General features: G+C 48.4%; 1 protein-coding gene across 1 annotated transcript in view; it reads right to left on the bottom strand.

Annotated features, from left to right (window-relative positions):
• Positions 1-4792: 4792 nt before the first annotated feature.
• FHAD1 (forkhead associated phosphopeptide binding domain 1) overlaps positions 4793-23934 on the bottom strand; it is a 139021-nt gene continuing 119879 nt past the window's right edge. The window contains exons 27-33 of the mRNA XM_073804661.1: positions 23323-23447; positions 20312-20407; positions 19668-19888; positions 18960-19125; positions 15325-15400; positions 8632-8735; positions 4793-7527 (exon numbers count right to left, since the gene is read on the bottom strand). Of these exons, the coding sequence (XP_073660762.1) occupies positions 7411-7527; positions 8632-8735; positions 15325-15400; positions 18960-19125; positions 19668-19888; positions 20312-20407; positions 23323-23447 (905 nt within the window). The 3' untranslated portion in view covers positions 4793-7410. The remainder of the gene's footprint in view (positions 7528-8631; positions 8736-15324; positions 15401-18959; positions 19126-19667; positions 19889-20311; positions 20408-23322; positions 23448-23934) is intronic.

The raw sequence follows: 23934 nt of genomic DNA on the forward strand, positions 1-23934 counted from the left end.
TCTCAGAGGCTTTCTCACGTCCTGCAAAGTCTGGAAGCTGTGCATAGGGGATCGGGGTGGGGAGCCGTGTCAGGCAGGCGCTCATGGGACTGCTGAGCAGGGCAGGCGCAAAAGGGCACGATGGGACCAAGACCTGCAGGTGGTTGCAGGTCATTAGAAGCCAACCTATCTCTCTAGTGAGCTCTCTTTTGGGGGTTATCTTGGATGCGTTGAATCTGCTTGAAAACCAAACTTGTCTTTCAAATTATTTGCATATGCCCGACTGGACAGGCTGGAGGAAAAAAATCTGAGCGTGATTTCTGCTTCTGTTAAATCCCAGGTGGTTCTGTGTCCAACGTTAACACTGGTTGGCCTGAGTCTTAGCCCTGTTTTAAACACTCAAAGACTCTGTGCGTGTGTGTGTGTGTGTGTGTGTGTGTGTGTGTGTGTGTGTGTGTGTGTACCATGTGGCTTAAAACTCAGCAATGTTGCATCTGCAGTGCCTTCCTGGACCCTTTCCAAAGCTGGCAATAATACGGGCAGCTGATTTCGATTTTTATACTCTTCCGTGAAAGCAGTGTGCGTCTACGTCCAGGCAATCAGGACCTATTTATTAAGTGTGTTTGGCACCAGGCTCTGGTCCTGGAATTCTTCTGGTCGTGGGCAAGAGTGGGGGTGGGGGTGGGGGTGGGGAGGGCAGGACTAGTCAGTTTGAAGAGTGAGATCTGTTGGACCCCGCGCTGGGGGACTGACAGAGGCCACGACTGTTCCAGCTAAGCCCGCCTCTGGCTGGGACTCAGCACTTATTACAACCCACAATGAAGCTCTTAATAAAATACCTGACACCTCCTACCCCACCCCGCCCCAGCACAACTTCCTGGGGGAAGCAACCTGTCTGGCTGGCTCAGTTTTGTCTCCTCAGTGCCCTGCACGGAGCCTGGCCCAAGGTCCTTGGTGGAGAAATCGAGGTTGACTAGATGCACGATGGCCCGCTCTGCCTGAGGGCTCAGGATGGACTGCGTGTTTTCTCAGTGTCCCCTCCAGAGCATCTGGTGGCCCGATTTCAGGTCTCAAGGTCACTGCCAAGAAAGAGAAGCTGCTAAAGTGACACCTCTGTGCACCCACATGACTCAACACAAACGTTAACAGGATCTCTTGAACAACAAGCCTCTCAAGTGTCTGTCCCCTGCTCCTCTGAGGACAGCGTCGGCCGCATCAGATAGGGATTGGGGCCGGGTGACCTGCTGGTCCTTGGGTATCGATGTGGCCCAGAGGTCATTTAGAGCTCTCTGCTCAGCAGACAGGGTGGAAGGAATAAAAGGAAGTTACGGGTAAATACTGCTTGTGGCCGCTGCAGGGGCACATGAGGATTTGGGAAACTGAAAGGAAGGTTGTAAAATTAACACAAGGCGAAGACAGGCAAAGTCGGTTGAAAGAGAGAGCATGGTGCCTAAGCTGGGAACACCTGAACTTATGTAGTAACTAAAGAAAGCAGGGGACTCTAAGAAGGGCTAGTAAACCAGGATGCCGAGAGGAAGGGGCGTGTCGTGAAGTCTTGGTTCTTTCAGGCTTGGTCCGGTGGAAGGCAGGTGTCCAGACTCGCCAGCAAAGTTTCCTGTTGTCCAGATGCAGCACTGTGATGGTGAGAGGCAGTGTGGTGTCATGGTTAGGAGTTGGGTTTGAAAATCCCTTTGGGGTGACCTTGGGCAGCCTGTTTTACCTTTCGAGAGGCCTTTCGAATGGCTCTCTCCTCCTGGAGTACTTGAGAGGATTAAATGAGAAAATTTATGTAAAGTGTTTCGTTTAGCGAGTGGCACATGGCACGTAGGAAAAGCTCACAATACTCTCAGTGATGGAGATGACGACCAGCTGGCTTCCTGGTAGTCATGCGGCAGACAATAGCCATGCAGATATTAACAATCTAGTCTGGGTGAGAGTTTAACACGGGTTGGCGTATCTGGCCCTCTGTCTATCTTTACAAATAAAGTTTTATTGGGACACAGCCAAGCTCATTTGTTTAGGCATAATGCTGCAATGGCAGAGTTGAGTAATGATGACAGTGACCCCATGGTTCACAAAGGGAAGTGGCCCTTTATAGACAACGTTTGCTGACCTGATCCTCATCGACCAGTAGATAACAAGCTGGTTCCTGGACTTCACCGAGGAAAACGATGTATTGGAGCAGTTGAGTACGAAGTCTGGGCTCTGATGCTTCTGTTCTCGGGCAAGTAACTTACTTCTCATCATTTTCACACGTGAAACTGGAGTGATACAGACAGTGAGGACTGAGAGGGATAACGTCTGGACCGTGCTTAGTGCAGGGTCTGATGGCTGGCAAGGATGCTATAAAAAGTTGGCTATTATTAGCTATTAAACTTCAACTGTTGAAAGGCACAAAGAAACTCCCAGAAGAGGGTCACCGCTGCATGCAGCTTTCTCTAGAGAAGGCCCAGTAGTAATCTCATAGAAAGCCGAAAGAGGATGGGAATGTCACAGGTGAGCTCTCCCAGGCAACGCACCCGCTAAATTAACTATTCCAACTCCTTTGCAGGAGGGCAGCAGATTAGACCGTGAAAAGAAAGGGGAGCAAAGGTTAAGGCCCCAAGGTCGAGCACAGTATCATTAGTACCTGGCGCATAGTAGGTACCTGGTGTTTGTTGGAATGAATGAAGGCTGGTTGTTTAACCATAAAAGAGGTTTATCAGTCAAAGGGCACCTCTAATCTGTGACGATAAGACCACGTCGAGCCAGAGGTAAGATTTCTGCCTCCGATATCTTAGGGTCTTAGGAATGAAAGCAATGTGATGAGAGGAAACTCAAAACAAGGCGCCTGCTAATGTTTCCCACTGCAGGACGGAGGCATTGCGATGGATTCCTGGGGAACAGATGGACAAAGAAAAATGTTTAAAAACAAAAGCAGGCACATAAGATCATGAATGGGCCCAGAATAACTCGGGACACGGAGCAGACGGATGCAAGCGGCGCATCTTGATGGAAATGAGGCCAAGCTGATGAGCCGAAAGAGTTTACCCTCACCTGGCTCCCTAACTCCTGCTTTACGAAACTCAGTACGAAAAAGAGGAGCACATGGGCTTCCCTGGTGGCTAAGAGTCCGCCTGCCGATGCAGGGGACACGGGTTCGAGCCCTGGTCCAGGAAGATCCCACATGCCGCGGAGCAACTAAGCCCGTGAGCCATGGCCGCTGAGCCTGCGCTCTAGAGCCTGTGAGCCACAACTACTGAGCCCGCGTGCCACAACTACTGAAGCCTCCATGCCTAGAGCCTGTGCTCCGCAACAAGAGAAGCCCGCGCACCGCAACAAAGAGCAGCCCCCGCTTGCCACAACTAGAGCAAGCCCGGGCGCAGCAACGAAGACCCAACGCAGCCAAAAATAAATAAGTAAATTTATGAAAAACAAAAAGAGGAGCACATTAGCATTAGCAGGTTTTGGGTTTCCTCTCATCGTTAGTGTGTTGCTTTCCTTCCTAAGAACCTAAAAAATTGGAAACCACTCCACTTACCAGGAACACACTTTGGAACGCGGATCCGGGGGAAGCTGTTTTTTTCCGCAGACGCTTTCATGACTCCAGTTTCCACAACAGCAGGCACTGACGGCTCTGCCAAGTTGCTGGAGAAGGGCACCTTATCTGCAAAGTCACGCATCCAAATGGGCCCCCATCGGCAAGGGTGGAAGGAAGTTGTCTGGCTTAGCTTCTTGGGGGATCAGAAGACTGGGAGTTCTGGTGGGGGGACTGCAGGTACCTTGCTGTCCCTTGGCACAACGTCAGGGGAAAGAAAGGTCTCTGGTAGCTTCTCAGAGCTACCAGTTGGGGCTGTGCAGAGCATCTTAGTAAATGCCATTTTGGTTGCAAATAACGGAAACTCAAACCGGCTGAAGCAAAAAGGGGACGTCTATGGGGAAGAAAAGACGGCTCCTGCCTGTCCAGACTCCTCAGCTTTGCTTGCCCTCTGATGCTCTAACCTTCCTCATTTCCTTTCAGTAAACTCTTTTTCTGTTTAAGTCAGCCACAGGAGATTTCTGTTGTTTGCAACCAGAGAATCTTGAGTGATACAAAGAGTCCTAGTGGAACCCAAGGGCAGGCCTTGGAATGGGCCTTTCCAAGGAAAGAAACCAGGAACCAGAAAGTCATCAGGAATCAGGGCAACTTTCTGCATCAGTTGGAATGCCTTCAGCTTTAAACGACAGAAACCTGCATGTGGGTAGATTGTAAACATTTGGAGCCCCTCCCAAATGAACTCTAGCCACGTGGCTTGCTTTGTCTGATGCGATGTTGGCAAACACAAGGCAGGTGGAGACTTGAAAAGTGTGCTTTGGGGCTTGCTCTCGGAAACCTGTACCCCCCACACGTGGCCTGGTCTGGCCTGCTGGGTGATGAGGGACCACACCAGGCAGAATCAGACGTCCCAGCTGAGGCCTTTCTAGACCAGGGTTTCTCCTTCTTGGTACTATTGACATTTTGGATCAAGTAAGCCTTGGTTGTGGGAAGCTGTTCTGTACACTGTAGGATGTTTAGCAGAATCCCTGGCCTCCACCCCTAGGTGATGGTATCACCCCCACCCCAGTTTAACAACCAAAGTGTGTCCAGACATTGCCAAATGCTCCCTGGGTGGCAAAATCGCCCCCAGTTGAGAACCACTGCCCTAACCCAGCCAGTGACCAGGCAGGCATGTACACGAAGCCACCCTAAACTAGCCCAGCCAAACCAACCGGACCAGTACCAGTGGCCAGCTTGACACGTGGAATCATGAGAAATAATCGTTGCCGTATTAAGACACTAAGTTTTGAGTGGTTTGCTCCACAGCACAGACAGGTACATCTGACCACAGTGGCTTAAACTGATAGGGATTTATTTATTTATACAACAGGATGTACAGAGGTAGGCAGTTCAGGTACAGTGCAGAGCACAGTGGTGCCACTAGGCTCCCACCCAGACTTTTCATGTCTTTCTACTCCATTGTCCTTTGAGGTGGGCTTTGGTCTCCTGCTTGTTACCTGGTGATCCCCAACACGGCTGCTCCAGCTCCAAGTCTGAGCTCCAGGAGAGAAAAAGGAGACAAGGCAAAGGGACAAAGAGAAAAACTTTCTCCTAGCAAAGCCTTGCCTTTAATTCCAGAAGGGAAGCCCTGCCCAGGGCCTTCACCTGCATGTCATTGGCCAGAACTGAACAACACAGCCAGGTCTAGCTGCAAGGGAGGCTGGGAAATGAGGGCGTTTAGCGTGCTGCTTATACAGTAGAGGGAGGCAATGACTAAGGGGCTTGTAGTGTCTGCTGCACTGTCTCTCTGGGGGTCGTCTTGGTTTCTTCTTCTTTTTTTTTTTTTGCCATGCTGTGTGGCTTATGGGATCCTAGTTCCCTGACCAGGGATTGAGTCCGGGCTCTTGGCAGTGAAAGCGCAGAATGGACCGCCAGGGAATTCCCTGGGTCTTGGTTTCTTGTCTCTACTTGTTGCTTATCTATCCTGGCCATCTCTTTCTAAGACTGGCTTTGTTTCTCCAAACACAGTGCGAGAAATGGCCACCCCAGCTGGGAACCGCATCAAGACCTTCAGCTCCGGACCATTAATGACCCTGTGTGGTAACTCCGTGTCCCACTTCCAAATATCAAGGGCACAGGTGCTGATTGGCCCAGCTTGGGTTAGAAGAGAAACCTGATTGGTCTGGCTTGGGTAGACTATCTACTGATCAGCCAATCAGGTGTGGCCAAGAGAGCAGCAGTAGGTAGGGTAAACCTGGTTGGGGAATGTGCATTCTCAGAGAAAGGGGTGTGTGTGGCTGAGGAGACACCTAAAGAACCATCTAGTTCAAGGAGTGGAGAAAGGAATTTGCCATTGTGGGTTGCAACGTTGATATGATACAAATTAACACGTCCTTTGAAAGACCTCAGATACAGTGGAGTCACATAGGCATTACATTTAACTTATGCAAATTCAAATATTTGTATTCAACCAGAGTACTTTTTTCCCCACACAATTTGGCTTCCAAACGTGAGCCAGCTGCCTAACTACTGCCTGACCAAGTGATCTTTCCTGGTGCTGGAGATGGCTGTTTTGGATTTGGGGATATGGTACAGTATAAGTAATATGTTCTTTATGGAAAACTGCTGGGATTTTCAAGATTATTTTTAAGGTCAGGTGATGCTCACCCTTCTCACTGTGTAAGAAGTACCTTTAGTGGAAGATCTTGCAAATAATTTTTCCCATTTCCTTCTAGTTTTAATCAGTATAAAGAATGCATTTGGTTTTAAAATATCAAAATATTTTTATTGTGGCTTTTTTTTTTTTTTTTTTTTGCGGGCCTCTCACTGTTGTGGCCTCTCCCGTTGCAGAGCACAGGCTCCGGACGCGCAGGCTCAGTGGCCATGGCTCACGGGCCCAGCCGCTCCGCGGCATGTGGGGTCTTCCCGGACCGGGGCATGAACCCGCGTCCCCTGCATGGGCAGGCAGATTCCCAACCACTGCGCCACCAGGGAAGCCCTACTGTGGCTTTTTAAAGATAAAAAATAAATGATATTCATGACTTCTGGCTCTTCCTCCTGTTTTGTTTGGTGGTCTTTGGCCGTACAAGAAAGGCAGGGAGAGATCAGATGGCTGGAGAGAGGGCAAAAATGAGAGTCTCTTCGAACACCATGGGAAAGGGGTGTGTCCACCTGGGCAGTGTGCTCTTTGATGACTGGGTACTTGGTCTGTCCTGATGGCCTGGGACTTGACCTACTGGTCTGTCTTGGTGCGGCAGAATGGGCAGCATGAGATGGAGTTAGAAACCTGGGTTCCAGACCCAATTCTTGAATTTACTAGCTGTGTGACTTTAGGTGGGCCATTTAACCTCTCTGGACCTCAGCTTCCTCATTTGTAAAATGGGGAACATAATGCTATTTACCTCCCAGGGCTTGGGAGAGGATTAGATGAGAAGTGTTTTGAAAACCGCAGAGCACCATATAAACATGACTCACTGTTAGGGAAGCGATAAAACAGGTTGGTGTTCAAATTTATTATAATAAATTCAGATATAAATGCACTATACCATGGCCCCAACAGCCCTGAGGTTACCATTCTGTCCTGTGGCCCCAGTACACGCCCTGGGTTTTCTCAACTGCGGATTTCTTGGAGCTCCTTGGAGGTGTGACATTTGGGTTTGTCACTACCCAAACACATAATTGTATCTACCGGGCCTAGGAGTCTGAATTTCAAACTTATTCTTCATATGCCTGAGTATGTTTACATTCATAATATCTGTGAAAAGAACCCCTCTCCTCACACACTCCAAAATACAGTATTGTGCAAAATACCAGTCTAGGAAGCAACACACTAGGGTAGCAACCTTTAAAGTCCTAAAAAAGCATCTTAGTAGTTTGATGCGGAAGAGTTACACTGACTCACGGAGGATCACGCGAGGCCCAGCGGGACGACGTTTCTAGTTCCTTCCACCAGGTTTAGAAAACAGAAGGTTCTGGCTGGATTTGCTGGACGCTTCTCTCTTCAGCATCTCCCTTTCTTGGTCCATCTTTGGGGTGTCTTTTCTGGCTCCAACCTTCAACAAGCAAGAGCAACAAATGCCCAAACTCTATAATTGTAGGGACATCCCCAAATATTTCTCAAATGGCATTTTTTTTTTACTCAAAATAAAATCTTTGTTGTAAAAAATATTTATATACACACATAGACGTGAGCAAAACGAAGGTAAAATGATCCACCATTATCACACTACCCACAGGTAACCTTATTCACATTTTGGTGTACACTCTTCCAGATACACAGATAACATTTTCTTCTTACATTTGCATCTTTCTTCGAACCAGGAGTTTCTGATTATAGGCACATTCATTGGGATGGACTTTCGCTCGAAAAGCTGTTACTGAACGGAATGCCTTATGTCTCTGATGTCTTAGGAGGGGAAAATGCAGGATACTCTAGGGGGTCGTCTAACCCTTTTCTGAGCACTACTCCTGGCTCCAGGCAGCCATGTGTGTGACTCTGTCCCTGGTCATAGCTGATCGGGCACTTGGCACGGGCTGGGCTTTTAAAATGGTCACTCCCAGGATTTGGGGTTATGGCCTCTAAGATGCCACTTGCTCCCTGGGCTGGTCCTTTGAACTGGGGGACCGTGAGGTCATTCCTTCCTGTCACATGACTGGAGAGAGCAGAGATCAGGGGAGCCATGCAGAGAGACAGAGAGGAGATATGGCCTGTGTGTGTGCGTGCACATGCTTGTGTGTGTGTAAAAGAGATGATGTCTGAGATCTGATGGCTTACCAGTTCTATTTCGAGGCCAGGCTCTCTTTCAGCTCTCACTTTTTATGAGGCACTCACCCCTATATCCTTAAAAAAGCCCCCTCCCTCTTTTTTTCTTTTTTGCGGTACGCGGGCCTCTCACTGTCGCAGCCTCTCCCGTTGCAGAGCACAGGCTCCGGACGCGCAGGCTCAGCGGCCATGGCTCACGGGCCCAGCTGCTCTGCGGCATGTGGGATCTTCCCGGACCGGGGCATGAACCCGTGTCTGCTGCATCGGCAGGCGGACTCTCAACCACTGCGCCACCAGGGAAGCCCCCCCTCCCTCTTTCTGAATAGGTTTCTATTAATTGCAACCCAAGAATCTCACTCACACGGTTCTGTATGTACTGTAGATGCCACTGTACCTTGCAAGTTTCTTCCCAGCAGGTTGCACACTGCCTTCCTGCAAGCTTTTGACTCCAACACATGCCCCTGGGGGAAGAGGGCTGGTGGGTAGTCAGCTGGTTTCAGCTGGTTTCAGTCAGGTGGTTTCAGCTCTGCCACTGGCTGCGTGACCCTTGGTTTCCTCATCTGTCAAATAGGGACCAGAATGTCCTGTCTTTCTCAGGGGTTGAGAGGAGGTTCTGGGTGGATTTCAATGGAAGGGGCTGTTAGGACCATCTCTGCAGCTCTTTTCTCTTTAAGACAGGTGCCAGACCTGTGCCAGTGGCTGACTTGAATGTGTTGTGAGACTGCGTTCAAAATCATTTCAAGGGAAAAAAAATCATTTCAGGGTAAGAAAGGCTAACATCTCTACACTAGCCCACAAAGTAAATCTTGGCAGGAATGCCCAGATAAAAGGAAAACAGACAGGAAATGTTGAAAATCTTTCGCCTCTAAACCACTTTTCGTTTGTATCCTTTTTTATTTGATTTTCAATAAAATTGCTGGCTCTGGGTGTTTCCCAGATGCCAGTGCCCTGACCCGGTGTGGGGCTGGCTGTCGGAGTTGGAGTCTGGGTGTTTGTTTAAAAATAAAGATTCCTCGGTCCCAGGATCCCCTGAGCCCCAGGTCTGCCACGAGCTTGGGGTGGGAGGCACCACAGAGCAAGCTTTGGTCCCCATTTTTGAGTGGGGGGACGGGGGCAGCAGAAGGCAGACGGGATGGCTGAACTGGGAAAAGGAAGAGATGGGGGATGGGAAACGTGAAAATGCAAGTGTAGGCCCGAGGGTTGGGGGAACCTGGCAAGGTCCGTCTTGAACCAGTGACCACAGGCAGCGACATGCGTTCAGCCTGAGTGTTTGGAACCACATGCCCTGTCCTTAGAAGGACAAGGCGGGGGTAGAAGCCCCTCATTTAAAGAACAACATCTAGATTGGAAATTTGGAAATTAACTGGAAATTAACTCGGGCATACTGGAGTGGCTGCTTTGGGCATCTGCAAGCATCGGTTCTAGAAAGATCCCAGTTCATTCCCACACCACCTCAGGTCTTGGTTTTAAACATCCCCCTTTCAGGGAGGCCTCTCTTGGCCCTTGACCTGGGAGTGGGGGGGAGGGAGGTCCCTGTGGAATACGCTCCTGAGCTCAGTGCACTGGCCTTTGTCCTCAAAAAGCAGTTATTTAATCATTATATTCATTTATTTATCCCAGAATAAAACCCAGAAAGACAGGGAGTTTTGTGTGTTTCTTCACTGATCTAACCCAGTGTTTCCCACCCTTTTTTTCAGTATCGTTCTTCCCCTAAGGAGCCTTCTTAGGCATTTTTTCCTAATTGCTCTCACGTCCATAAAATTTGAATATTACAGAGAGCGCTGTGCGTACGTCCGCGCTTTATACATTAAAAAAGTAGAGTTTTGGCCTCGCAGGGGTGATATGGCTCCCACTGAGAACGAGGTTGAACCTTAACACCTGGACAGTCCCCGCCATATATCATAGGCTCTCAACAAATATATGTTGAATGAATGAGGGCTGGAATCATATCGTCTTGTTTATTCTTCTGTCCCCAGTTTCTACCACAATATGTGGCCTAGACTAGGTATTCAACAAATATTTGTCAACTAGAAGATTTCCCCCTTTAGCATATGACTGACAAACAATTATAGAAGACTGTTAGCTGCAATGGAAAAAATATATAAAATCGATGAATGGCATTTGGAGGACAGAAAACAAAAAACCAGAGGGTCTTAAAAAGGTAGGAGGTGTCAGTTCTGAAGCTTGTTAGAGACGGAGACTCTCTTACGAGTGGGCGAGACGGAGCAGATTTTTCACGTACCATCCTTTTCAAGGTGGCCCCGGTGACTCCATCCCCCGAAGGACTCCAGGCCCACTCTTGAGGAAGGAGTCGCACAAGTTACACTTGGCAAGGAACCTGGAGGAAACCTTTCTGTACTGAGGAGATCCTAGACACCAAACTTCTAGGCTCAGGCTGGAGGGCAGGGAGAATGGGAAGCTGGCTCTTTGCTCTTAGCCGGAGCACCATGTGCCCCGCTTCTGTTAAAGCCAGAGGCAGCGTGAAGTTCCAGGGGGTCTCACATCTCAGAGAAGCACAATGTTCCCACAGCATCCGGGACCCATCCCAATACCCCCTCTGCCATTTTATACCCCCAGGTGGTCCTCAGACAAAACCTAGATGTAGGGCAGTTTCTGCCTCCTCCCAGCTCAATCATGTATGTGAATGAATAAGTAACAAACTTCCCGTCATTTCCACTTTGCAGGGTGGCAAATGTCTCAGATCAAGTGGGGCCCTCAGGATGCTCTCTATCCTTTTAACATGCTGCTCTAGGTAGTAACCACCTTCTGGTCTTAGCACAAGGATGCTGGTTGAGAAGCTTCTATTTTCCAAATATATCCCTCACCTAGAATATCTTCGTTTCTTCCCATGATAATGTGGTTGCCTCAGCATGACTGTGGCCTTTTAGCAAACTTGAATGTCTCCTCTCTCATATTCAACCAAAATGTGTTTGGCTTTCAAGCTTCCTGAGAGCTCGCCTCTACTGTCTGCAAAGTGGGAACGTGGATTGGCTTAATTCCAGTTCCAGGGCTGATTTGTCAATGGCAATGTTTCAACATGTTCAAGATTTCATAGTCTTAATTCTCAACTTTTAAGAGAATTCTAGAGGATGCTTCCTTGAAATTTAAGAGAAATGCCACTGGAAATGTATCAGGTTTATTACCTGGAGGTTTATAACCTAAAGGAGGAAAAGCTAGCCCTCACCTGGGTGTCAGATCTGCACTAATTCCCAGCTCTCCTAAAGTCTCTGAGCCTCAGACATCTCATCTGTAAATTGGGTATAGTAACAACACCCACCCCATAGGGTTGTTGTGAAGCTTAAATGAGATACTGCATGTCGAGTGTTTGGCTCTGTGCCTCGCACATGCCGAATGCCCAATACATAATAGATGTGGGATAACTGTCAACTGGGCTTCCTGCTGACGTTCTATGGTTTTCTCTCTTCTCTCTTCTTGCTCACCTGGAAATGTGAGTTCTGCATCTTTTGAGTTCTTCACCATCTCTACAAACATTCATCTCTTTAACACAGAAAGAACACTGACAAAATTTAGCTTATGTTCTTCTTTGCCTTTTGCATCAGAGAAAAATGGATTTTTCTCAACTTTCAGATGCTACCCATTTGGATGGAATGTTGAGCCTTCCTAGGTGAGGAGGTGAGGATGGAGGTCTGCAGAAGGGGGTGTGGCTTTGGGGCAATGCTACACTGTCCTGCTGAACCTTTTAGGGAATCTCTGTTCCAGATTGCAGCAGGGAAGGAGGTGGTCAATCAAGAAGGCTATGAAGGATACTGTATTCTTCTTGGAGGACAGATCTGCTTTAGCTGGAAGCAGAGCCTCCTAGATCAGTGGAAGAGGCTGTAGATGTCCAGTGGCTTTCCACCCAGTGGAAATGTTGAAAGCGCCAGTGGCTAACCTCCCTGGCAGGGACTACAGGGGCCTGTTGGGAAGCCAGCATCACTGAAAATCTGGAGCCTGTCACTCCCCTGGGGTTTGATTACCGTTGCCGACCCTGATCTGCTCAAGGCCCCGCACCTCAGGGGCAGCTCATCAAAGAAAGAGCATCCCCTAGGCACTGGAGACACAAAAGTGAGAGGGAACTGGGGTCTCCCTTGCAGACTGACACTCCGCAGGTGAATGTGCAGTGGTGTCAGGAAAGAGACTTTCTCCGAGAGCTCTGAGTATCCACCGGGGTCGCCAACCTGACTCCTACAGGGGCCAGGAAAGTAAAAGAAGTGGGGGAAGTGAGCTGGGGTGGTGGTGGACAGCAGCAAACACACGAGCCCAGTGCCTTTCTAAGGGGCCTGGAAGATGGAGGCTTGTGATGGTGGCTTGTGGGTCTGTGGGCCTAGGGTCGCCAGATCTTCCGAGTTTCCCAGGGAAGCTGGAAATCCAGAGTATTCCAGGAAACTGCCCTATTTTGAAACATAACTTAAAAAAAAATCCCATGAGCCAAATGGAATATATCTGTGGGCTGCCATCTTGCGACACCTGCTTCAGAACCTCCCTGTTCGGTGTCTAGTTGGTGCTCAGTACACGTTGGAGGGGTTGCCAGATAAAATACAGGATGCCCAGTTAAATCTGAATTTCAGAATGAAGCCAACAAATTTGTTAGTGTGAATATGCCCCGTGTAATATTTAGGACATTTATACTGAATAGCTTTTGCTGTTTATCTGAAATTAAAGTTTAACTGGGCATCGTGTTTTTTGTGTTTTCCCCTAAATCTGGCAACCCTACTGGGTAGTCACAAAACTCATGGAGGAAATAAGGCTGTCTTTTGGGACCGGGCATAGGTGCTTACAAGACTCTTCCATTCTCCCAGAAGGATGCTAACTCTACCCTCAGAGGACTGTCCGTGAAGGCTGATGGGCCCATATTGAACTGACAGTTGCCATCCAGGTGTTTTCCGTGGAGAAGGCCTCGAGCCTGCAGCCACTCAGTATTTATCACAAACTCAGTTGACACAGTCACTATCCAAGTTCCCAGATATTATAAAGCAGGGGTTAGTTTTAAACCAACAGCCTTCTTCTCTCCCACCCCATCCTGCCCCCCCCCACTTTTTTTTTGCAGAACCGTTTATCCAAGCAAAATCCCATGAGGAACTTGGGGTATAAGATAATGGAGAGCTTCTCTGGTGGGAGAAAGGTGTGTGTGCTTTGAGAGTCACACCCTTCCACGGCACCCAAAGGCGCCAGGGAACCCCAGTTTGAACATTGCTGCAAAACTCCTTCCTGAATTAAGTTCAATCAGTGGGCAGCTGGGCACTGAAGGGCCCAGGCTGGCCCCTGTGCACCTGCTTTTCCTGAACTTTACTGAACTCACTGGGATGTGATGACATCAGTCCGTCTCAAGAGCTGTGCACAGATGTGGCCCAGCCAACACCGCATTGCCGTTCTCAGGGGTGCTGTCCATTACATCACACAATGTCCTCTCTGGGGGAAAATCCAGTATTGTCTTTGTTCTGTGAACACTTCTGAGCAACACATCCCTCATATCTCATGGACGCTGTGAACACTGGACCACACTGGGTTTTCCATTTCCCATGGGCTGCCAGAAAGCCCACCACCAAATGGGGCTCCCCTTCGGCAGGTGAAGGGATCGTTATAATAGGCACTTTCATCCTTATTTCTGGCTCCATTCTGTACCACTTTCCCCCCTTCTTTCACCCACATACTTCCTTCTTAGGGCAGGGGTTCCTGGGATTCCCCACTCCCCCCTTCTCCTTTTCTTATGATTTTGTCTCTATGTCCCCAAATCATTTAGCACCTAGGATGGTGGTACTGCCCTTCTGCCTTCTCTCACCTCCAGATACTGGGTCCCTTAGGTCGTTTGTTCAGGAGAAGGGACAGGGGCAGGGGCTGGGGTGGGGGAGGGGAAGGCACTGGAGGCGTGTGGATGTTTCTTGGGCCATCCACGCTGGCATTTACACTCCATAAGCTCTTACCCTTTGAAAATAAGGTACCTACTTTGTGTCTGGCTGCAAGATCACAAAACCTCTCCGTACGCCTCTCTTTCTCTTTGAAGGAACAGTTGCAAGGTGCTGATTCTTTGGCATTGCTCTGTACGAGACCCTCTAAACGTTCCCGTTCCCGAGTGAAAATATCAGGTAAGCACAACAGCGTTTAATGCATCCCCACCTGTTCCATTCGGGGACACACCTCTGAGGTTTCTAGGAGACGCTGGGATTCACTGGGATTGGTGGGCAGAAGAAGGGGGTGGGTGAGGGTCTTTTTCTTTAGCCTTCTTCTATCCGTACGCTGCATAGGCCTGGCCACACGGTTCTACTTTATCATTGTGGGTGGAAGAGCACCACCCAAGCCCCTCCTATCCCACGCTCCTCCTACACAACATCTACCAATTGCGGGACTTCCCTGGTGGCGCAGTGGTTGAGAGTCCGCCTGCCAATGCAGGCCACGTGGGTTCGTGCCCCGGTCCGGGAAGATCCCACATGCCGCGGAGCGGCTGGGCCCGTGAGCCATGGCTGCTGAGCCTGCGCGTCCGGAGCCTGTGCTCCACAACGGGAGAGGCCACAACAGTGAGAGGCCCGCGCACCGCAAAAAACAAACAAACAAAAAAACCACAAGTGGCACGGAGGAAGCCAGAATCTTGAGAATACCTGGGCCCAAGGAAATCTTGCAAGAGAGTGAGTTAAATAGAATAATGGGGATAATGACGATGGTAGGAGAGCATGTATGCTTTGTGGTCCTGTGTGCTAAGGGTTTTGTATACAAGCTCCCATTGAATGGAAGGCTACGAGTTAGGCGCCATTTTTATTCTCATCTTAAAGAAGAGGAATACGAGCTAATTAAGCAGAGAGAAGGTTAGGGGGTTTTCCTGGCTGAGACCACAAGGCAAAGCGGTGGTCACGCCCCCTAGCCAGGACTTGATTGGCTGGAGATTTGATTGGCAGGAGAGCCGAGCGGCTTCTCCTGCCGGAAGCAGCCGGTGCCCTTCAGCCTTTCTTACGCTTCAAGCCCTAAGAAAGGGCTTGCGTGCTTCTCAAGTGGCAACTTCTGTGCATTTAAAAATTTCCTATTGAAAATCCCAGCCTTAACCCATTCACAAAAGGTATCTGGGTCCTTTCTTGGCCGTGGCCCTAGTCGTATTCACCAAAGAGAAGAGCGTGTCCCATAAGAGCTGCCGGCTTTGGGAGGACCGGGGAAGGCGTCAGCTGGCAGGAAGCTCCCTGAAAGAAATAGAGGAATCCCCACCCATCCATGAGCTGCCTATTCTTCCCCCTTAGAAACCGGGCTTGCCGTGTGCCAGGCGCTGCAGGCATTTTGCCATTTAACCCTCCCGCTGCCCCACGGAGTAGGCCCCTTGTTAACAGTTTTGGTTGCTTTTGTTGAGGAACCTGCGATACAGAGGTCAAGCCACTTACTCAGGGTCATTCGGGGCAGCGGTGGGGCTTGACCTCTATTTGACTCCAAATCCGGCCTCTGAACTCTGAGAGACACTGCCGGCTTCTCGAGTGATGTGGATTAGAGTGAGCACGGCCTGGGCCACGGTTCCCGTCCCTCTGCCACATGGACAGAGCCACAGACCCAGTTCTCTGTGGATGCCCAGCATTTTCTACCAAGTCTCATTTTCACAGCCAAAGGTATTAGTGTGGAAATACGACTTTTGATTCTTGAAAGTTCTGCTTGGTGAAGGGATGGTCAAACGTTAAAACTACAAACTACAGTTTTTTGGGGGGGGCAATGCTGAAGCTTAAGATGTGTAATTTCATCTCAGCGCTTCAACCCTGCCACCTCTATGAACGGGTGAAGAGTTTCAAAGTTTTATACAGGAGACTACAAAAACTAAGGCTCCTTGTGAAAATACTAAGTGTAAAAGTTAGAAAAGAGGAATTCTATTTTCTGTTAATTTCTGCTTAAAAACAACGAAGATATACTCCCTGGAAAGAACTGATGGCAAGACAGATGTATACAAGTGCCCTTTAGAATCCAGCAAAACTTTAAAATTTATTATTGTTTTCTTCCTGACAAACAGGGATTTCTGACTGCATATTAATAACAAGCCTGAAATGCACACCTGAGTCCTGGAGTGAAAACCCCAGGAGCAACGGTGAGAGGTATACAAGGGGGCCACCCTGGTAAGGGAGACCCAGAAGGAAAGGGTGTGAAAAAGTGAACATGGGCTGGGGAGGGCAGCAGGTGGGGAGGGAATCCTGTTTCTGCCGCTTAGTAGCCAGGGAACGGTACCCTCTCTCTAAGGGGCCGACACTTGCCAGCATCCCTCGTGGGTTGACGGGAGAGATGAAGCATGTGCGGTGTGGAGCAGGTGCCTGCCCCTTGGTGAGTGCTCAGTACACGATACCATCGGCGACGCCACGATCATGGCTGTAGTTCATATACATCTTTCCCCCAACTGTGAATTCCACGAATTTGAAAGCTACTAGCTGTAGCTCTTCTGGGGACCCTGACACAGGTTCAACTTGGCCATTTCAGACCCTTCTGGGCTGAAGGATGTCTAGCGCCAAACAGGCTGGCACGTCCCTTGCATTGTGTTATGAATGAGGCAGCCCATGAATAATGCATGTGAAGCCTGATTATGTAAATCCTCAGGTTTTCAGTACATGACAATGGCTTTTTTTGGGCCCTTTGCTGTCCCATTCTGTGGTCTGGTGTCTCTGCTTTGGGGCCTAGCCTGCCAAGCCCTGGGGGCGGTGGGGGGGGTCACTTCAGGGAGGGGTGAGCTCTCCAGAGGGCACATCAAAGGGAAAGTCACAGCTCTGCCACTGGCCCAGCTCTCCCTGGCATTGCTTGGTGTGAAAGGAAGCTGTCCTCTGCCTGAGGCAGCCCCATGACACACGCAGACTAAGGCCTGTGATGTTTAATTCAGAGCAGTGAGTACTGGAAACACCGCATCCAGGCTCCCTCAGAGCAGGACAGCCACTTTTCATTTCTGGGGCTATAAGCCAGAGAGCCTGCTGTCTGGAAACCTACTGCCTGGAAGGTTTGCAGGATGGAGGGCAGGCTTCTGCAAGGAGCTATCTGACCATCACCTCCTGGTTGAGGAGAAGGGCACCCTTCTATGACCTTGGCCTCCTTAGAGCTCATGCAGGCAACACACACACACATACAAATACACACACGTGCAAACACACAGCACATACTCACATGTACACACATACACGCAAGCATGCGTGTACAAATACACAGCCCCCAGTCAGAAGGACTTGAGTACTATTCTGGGTACTCAGAATGGCAAACCAAAATCTTTATTCTCAGAGAGCTTATTCATCGGCGTATCCCTAGCACCTGGCAGAACAATGAAAGGAAGAATAGCCGCCTTTAAAAAAATTCGGAATGTTCACTAAACGTATTGTGGTAATCATCTCATGAGGTAGGTAAGTCAAATCATTATGCTGTACACCCTTAAGCTCAATACAGTGCTGTATGTCAATTATGCCTCAATAAAACTGGTAGAAAATATAGTTGTCTGAATAGAAAGAACAAGATAAGATACACGAATTATCAAGTTAAAAAAATACAGACGAGCTAGACTATGAGTCTCAGAAAGCACTGTTCACAACAGCCAGGACATGGAAGCAGCCCAAATGTCGTCGATGGAGGAGTGGACAAAGAAGATGTGGTACATATATACAATGGAATACTACTCAGCCGTCAAAAAGAATGAAGTAATGCCATTTGCAGCAACATGGATGGACCTAGAGATTATCATACTATGTGAAGTAAGTCAGACAAAGACAAATATCATATGATATCACTTATATGGGGAATCTAAAAAAATGATACAAATGAGCTTATTTACAAAACAGAAACAGACTCACAGACTTTGAAAACAAGCTTATGGTTACCAAAGTGGAAATGTGGTGGGGAGGGATAAATGAGGAGTTTGGAATTAACAGATACACACTACTATATATAAAATATATAATCAACAAGGACCTACTGTATAGCACAGGGAACTCTACTCAATATTCTGTAATAACTTATATGGGAAAAGAATCTGAAAAAGAATAGATATATGTATATGTATAACTGAATCACTTTGCTGTACACCTGAAACTAACACAACACTGCAAGTCAACTATACTCCAATATAAAATAAAAATTAAATTAAAAACAAGTTTAAAAAAATAGAGACAAGCTAGACTATGAGTCTCAGAGAGGTTAAGCTAACACATATATATGGAATAAAAAAAAAAAAAAGTTCTGATGAACCTAGGGGAAGGCCAGGAATAAAGACACAGATGTAGAGAATGGACTTGAGGACATGGGGAGGGGGAAGGGTAAGCTGGGACGAAGTGAGAGAGTAGCATGGACATATATACACTACCAAATGTGAAATAGATAGCTAGTGGGAAGCAGCTGCATGGCACAGGGAGATCAGCTCAGTGCTTTGCGACCACCTAGAGGGGTGGGATAAGGAGGGTGGGAGGGAGACGCAAGAGGGAGGGGATATGGGGTTATATGTATGCATATAGCTGATTCACTTTGTTATACAGCAGAAACTAACACAACGCTGTAAAGCAATTATACTCCAATAAAGATGTTAAAAAATAAAAAAAGAAAGAAAGCTGCCTGAAGTCACACAGTAAATGGTAGAACAAGAGTCTAAACCCAGGTCTGCCTAATGCTAAAGCTATTCTGCCACCTTCCTTTGCATCGGCGAATGCATTCTGTGCTGCCTGGATCCCACTGGGACCTCAGCTGGCTGCTTCTAAAGGGAGCTGAGGGGCAGCCTCAGAGGCTCTGCTCCGAGCAGGGACCTCTCACCTTCTGCTGCCTGATCGCCCTGTTGACCCTCTTCTCCCGGTGCAGCCGCTGTTCCACGCGCTCCAGGGCCTCCTTCAGCAGCGCCTTTTCTTCGGCCTCTTTGTAGATGTCGTCTTCCAGCTTTGCCACCTGTGACTGGTACATCTGAACCGACACTTTGCTCTGCCTGAGCACAAAGGAGAGACAAAGTCTCTTTTCCCCTCATCTTTCTCAACTCACCACCAATGCCCCCGACCTGGGAGATTCTCAAAACACTTCCATATATGCCTAACTTAGCGGTTTCATTACAAGTGGGGGAGAAGGATGAAGATTTGGGGAATAGAGGGCAGAATAAATAGCCCATGGGCTGTGGAAGTGTAGCATGAAGGTGGCAAAGGTTATGCTGCCAGCCCCTCCCAACTTCCCAGAGAGGGTGGGGGAGCTGATACCACTGAAAATATGATGGAATTATGAAAAGCACACACGTGGTGAAACATCAGACACATTCATAAAAGGTGCACCTTATTCCTTAAGAGAGAGTAGGGTACTTTAACTGCTGCTTTCTTGCCCAGAGACTTGGGTCCATCAGGCCCTGAGTCACCATCCCGCCTCCCCCCTCCACACCCAGGCCTCTGTCCTCTTGTCCTCGTCCCTACGGGTCTGCAGCTGCCCCGAGGTTTAGCCTGGAGAATGGAGGCCTGGGCCTTTTGCCGGGGACACGGGCCGTACCTGAGCTGTTCAATGTCTTTCTCGTATCGCCTCAAAAGCTCTTCTTTTCTCTCCAGCTGGTTCTTGAGTAGGGTGATCTTATCAAACACCAGGTCGAGGTCTCTTTGTCGAAGCTGGTTGACCTTCTCCCTCTCTTTTGGGGAGAGGTGTTTCATGGACACGTGACCTGACATATCTTTGATATTCATCAGACTCCCGAGGGTTTTGCTCATATCCATGTACTACGAGAAAGCGTTTCGCAGGTAAGAGGCCTGGCCCAAGACCGCTGGTGGCCACTTTGAGGAGGCAAACGTCTAATTCTGTTTCATTCATTTTCTGCAATTGCAGAGAAGAAACACATGCTTTGCAAATGAGTGCATTTGGGGCTTTTAGTACGACTTTCATTTTCCCCGCATCCATTTACACTATACCTTTTTGAGAATTGGGTGGCGGGCGGGAGGGGGAATGACAACAGACATAAACATTCACTCTTACTACCCAGTCTTCCAAGGAATTTGGCTGTGCAATTTCCAGCCCATGCTGGGATAGTAGATGGGTCTCGTGGGGCTACTGTAACAAATAAATATGTATGTGGGGTTGACGTTTAAACCACTTGCAGGGCACGCAGCTTTGGACAGGAGGGGACTGATGCTGGGTGTACCTACCAGCTTTTCACTAAGATCTAAAGCCGCAGCCACATCCGTTTTCCCTAACTTCTCAGTGGCCATGATGGACCCTGGGCTGGAAAGGCCATTCTGAGGCTGAAATGAAAAGAAAGAAAAAAAACTCTCTTGGCATTCCATTATGATTTTCTGCATCCAGAAGAATAACCCAAAGAATAATGGAAGAACTGGAAAGTTACTAAAGAATAATTCGAGAGGGTTGATTTTTTTTTTAACATCTTTATTGGAGTATAACTGCTTTTACAATGGTGTGTTAGTTTCTGCTGTATCACGAAGTGAATCAGCTATACATATACATATGTTCCCATATCCCCTGCCTCTCGCGTCTCCCTCCCACCCTCCCTATCCCACCCCTCTAGGTAGACACACAGCACCGGGCTGCTCTCCCTGTGCGATGCAGCTGCTTCCCACTAGCTATCCATTCTACCTTTGGTAGCGTGTGTGTGTATATGTGTCCATGCCAAGAGAGTTGGTTTTAAATCCAGTCTGACTCTGTGAACTGCTTTCTTTATGACTGTGTTCCTACCCCTTCGGAGCACGACTGCCTTTGAAATGATGCATCGCTTGTGCCGTTCTTTGGCCACTGTCTCGTCTGTCTTCCCTTTAGGCCAGTGGTTCTCAACCAGGGGTGACTCTGTCCACCCTACCCCCTCTAGGACATTTAGCAATGCCTGGACACATTTGTGTTTGTCATAATTGCTGCTGGCGTCTAGTGGGTAGAGGACAAGGATGCTGCTAAACACCCCACGATACACAGGGCAGTCTCCCAAACAAACAGTTACCTGGCTCAAAACATCAGTACCGCCGAGGTTGAGAAGACAAGCTCCAGAGAAATGGGGACCATGTTGCCTTTGCTCACTATCCCCCTCCTTGCGCCCAGCGTGGCACCTGGCACTGAGTGGTGCATAGTGGGCATGTTTGTTGAATGAACGAATGAAGGTTAAGTAGAAAATAGCCTCCCTCCTTTTTATGAAAGGAATCTCATTTCTAAGCAGCAGAAACTACCCTCACAAAATTTGGCCAAACCTTCTCCCAGCTCTGGAACCTGGTGGGTGGGCGTCACTTCAGACCCTTTCCAGAGCCAATGCAGGTAGTATTTGCAGCTGCATCTCCCTAAGACCCCAACCAGCCAGCTGGCTGCTGGAAGCCCAACTGACTACACGGAAAGGCCACCAGACTGAATAGGGGACCTGATCTGAATGACTACAAACAACCATAATAAGCCTCCTTGAAAAATAACTTGGCTTTTAATGCTTGCCATGAGCGTCTCAGCCCTAGCATTTGTTGGCACTACCCTGAAAACCTCTGAGACTAAAAAAAAAACAACTACAAAAATCTAAAGGCCCCCAAAGTGACTGTGATAGATAAGAGTGGCCATATTTGTCTATGTATCTGTGGAGATGAGAATAAAAGAGGGTATCCGAAGATGACAATAAACCGGGCAGATCTGCTGCAAAAAGAACCTGAGATGCTGCTCAGTGGCTTCAGCTACCCTGAGTGGCATCCTCTGTACCTCTCCAGATTCCCCCCCTTTTCCTGAGGGGAGGGTCACTAAGGAAGAACCTGGGCTACGGGATCCAATCACACAGTCCCCACCCAGTCTCTGCAGGCTAGCAGACAGACCACCAGGGACACACCCATGGCTTCTTCAATCATTATTCTGTGACCTTGGGTGAGGTACTTGACCTCCCGAAGCCTTAATTTTTCTTATCTGTTAAATGGGGACAATAATAGTAACTATGACACAAGGCTGCTACGATGGCTAAGTGAGATAAGGCATGTAGCCAGCTGAGCTCCACGCCTGGCACACAGTAAGCAGTTAACAGATGTCAGCTATTCTTCCTCCTGCTCTTTCGTTTAATTACTGCCAACCTTGGAGGATTGAGAGTTGGGAGGTTTCCTGCTCTGTGGTGTCAGTGGTGGGATGAGGGCTTGTTGCCGAGGAGAAGGTAAATCTTAGAAGCAGGATCATCAGGATGTGAGATCCAGCTGAGCTCCCCACCTGGAGATGGTCCCTCTACTCCCAACCTCAGAGAAGGAAGGTTCAATTTTATCAGGAAAACCAACACGTTTCTGAAGACTCACATCTCTAGACGTGTGAGCAAATGTCTAGAAAAATTGTAGGAGAAAATGCGGGTACAGATAGGATGGCTTTATTATTTTTTCCAAAAGCTGGTTTAGACCAGCTGCTGCAGCAGGCCACACCCAGCAGGTCCTGTGGTTAACGCTGACCTGAGCTGTCCACTGTCATGTGTCAATCAAACACCCGATCAAGCATCCATTTAGGATACGGGCACCTTCAACCTGACAATCAAATTACTTCTGAAAATCCTGGCAGATACAAACTATGCTCCCTAAGAAAGGAAGCTTTTCTTGGATAATACTGTTTAAATACTGTTTAATAATAACTATGGGCTAGGCACTGGGATAAGCACTTTACATAATTATCTCCTTTAATTTTTCCATCATCATTTTACAGCTGGGAAATGAAGTCCCAGAAAGGTTAGGAGCCTGCCCAAGGTCACAGAGCTTGCAGAGCTGGGATTAGGACACAGATCTCTGATTCTAGAACTTGTGTCTTCTTAGTCATCATGGCTCCCTTCTGCTGCCCTTTATGTGTTCATGTTTTTCAGTTTATAGCAAAAAGCAAATGTTAGGCAAGCTGGTGACATAATGTTGTACATTAGCTTGTTGAATATTTTCTGCAGAATATAACATGTGATGTGAAAAAGAGGGCCCAGAGGTTGACCTGGCCAACATCAGTGCAACGCTACATCATGCTGTACATGATGGGAAGCCGCCTTTCTATTCAAACATTGGACCGCTGGTACGGCCAGGCACTGACCAGTCCATACAGGTGCTGGCCCATCAGGGAGGACCTGGTCTCGAACCAATGATGTATACAGTGGTGCCAGGGCACACGGCTAGTGTCTGTCCTCATGCCCACCCTCTCCACGTGTCAGTCAGTGCAGAGACAAATTTTCTTTGGTTACCGCTCGGAACTCTACTCTTGAAAAAGTTGGCGAGTCAGGTTTTACATCCAATATTTTCTGAACATTTTTTTCCATCCCGAGGGTCTTTAAGTCTAGAAATGATCCATCCATGTGGTCCTTATGATCTATAAAAGAAATAATTTACACTCAAAAGAAAGGCTCAGGAAGAAGTTACTGCATGTAAAAATCACAGCTGCTATTTACTGGACACTTACCACAGGCCATCCTCCCTTGGCAGGTGAGGAATCAAGGCCCAGAGAGGTGAAATGACTTGTCCAAGGCCACACAGCTAATATGAGGCTGCAGCCTCACGGGGCTGAGGCACTGAGGGTGAACCTTCGGCCACAGGTATGAGGATGGACTTGAACCCAGGCTTCTGTGTCCTAGCCCAGTGCTCTACCCAGCAGCAGGCTTGGCTTCTTGAAAGCCCTATTCCCTCTAAACAGGGTATTTATCCTGGGAAGTTCCCCAAGGTTGGTCCTTGCACAGCATCAGTCTATGAAAAAGTTTCCACTGGGCCACAGTGAAATCAGAAAAAGAAGGACAAGGTTGTGAGTTTTTCATGAAATCCTGTTTATTTAATATCAAGGCCTGCTCTTGACTCTGAGATCA

Source organism: Tursiops truncatus, chromosome 1 (assembly GCF_011762595.2).
Source record: "Tursiops truncatus isolate mTurTru1 chromosome 1, mTurTru1.mat.Y, whole genome shotgun sequence".
Lineage (NCBI taxonomy): Eukaryota > Metazoa > Chordata > Mammalia > Artiodactyla > Delphinidae > Tursiops > Tursiops truncatus.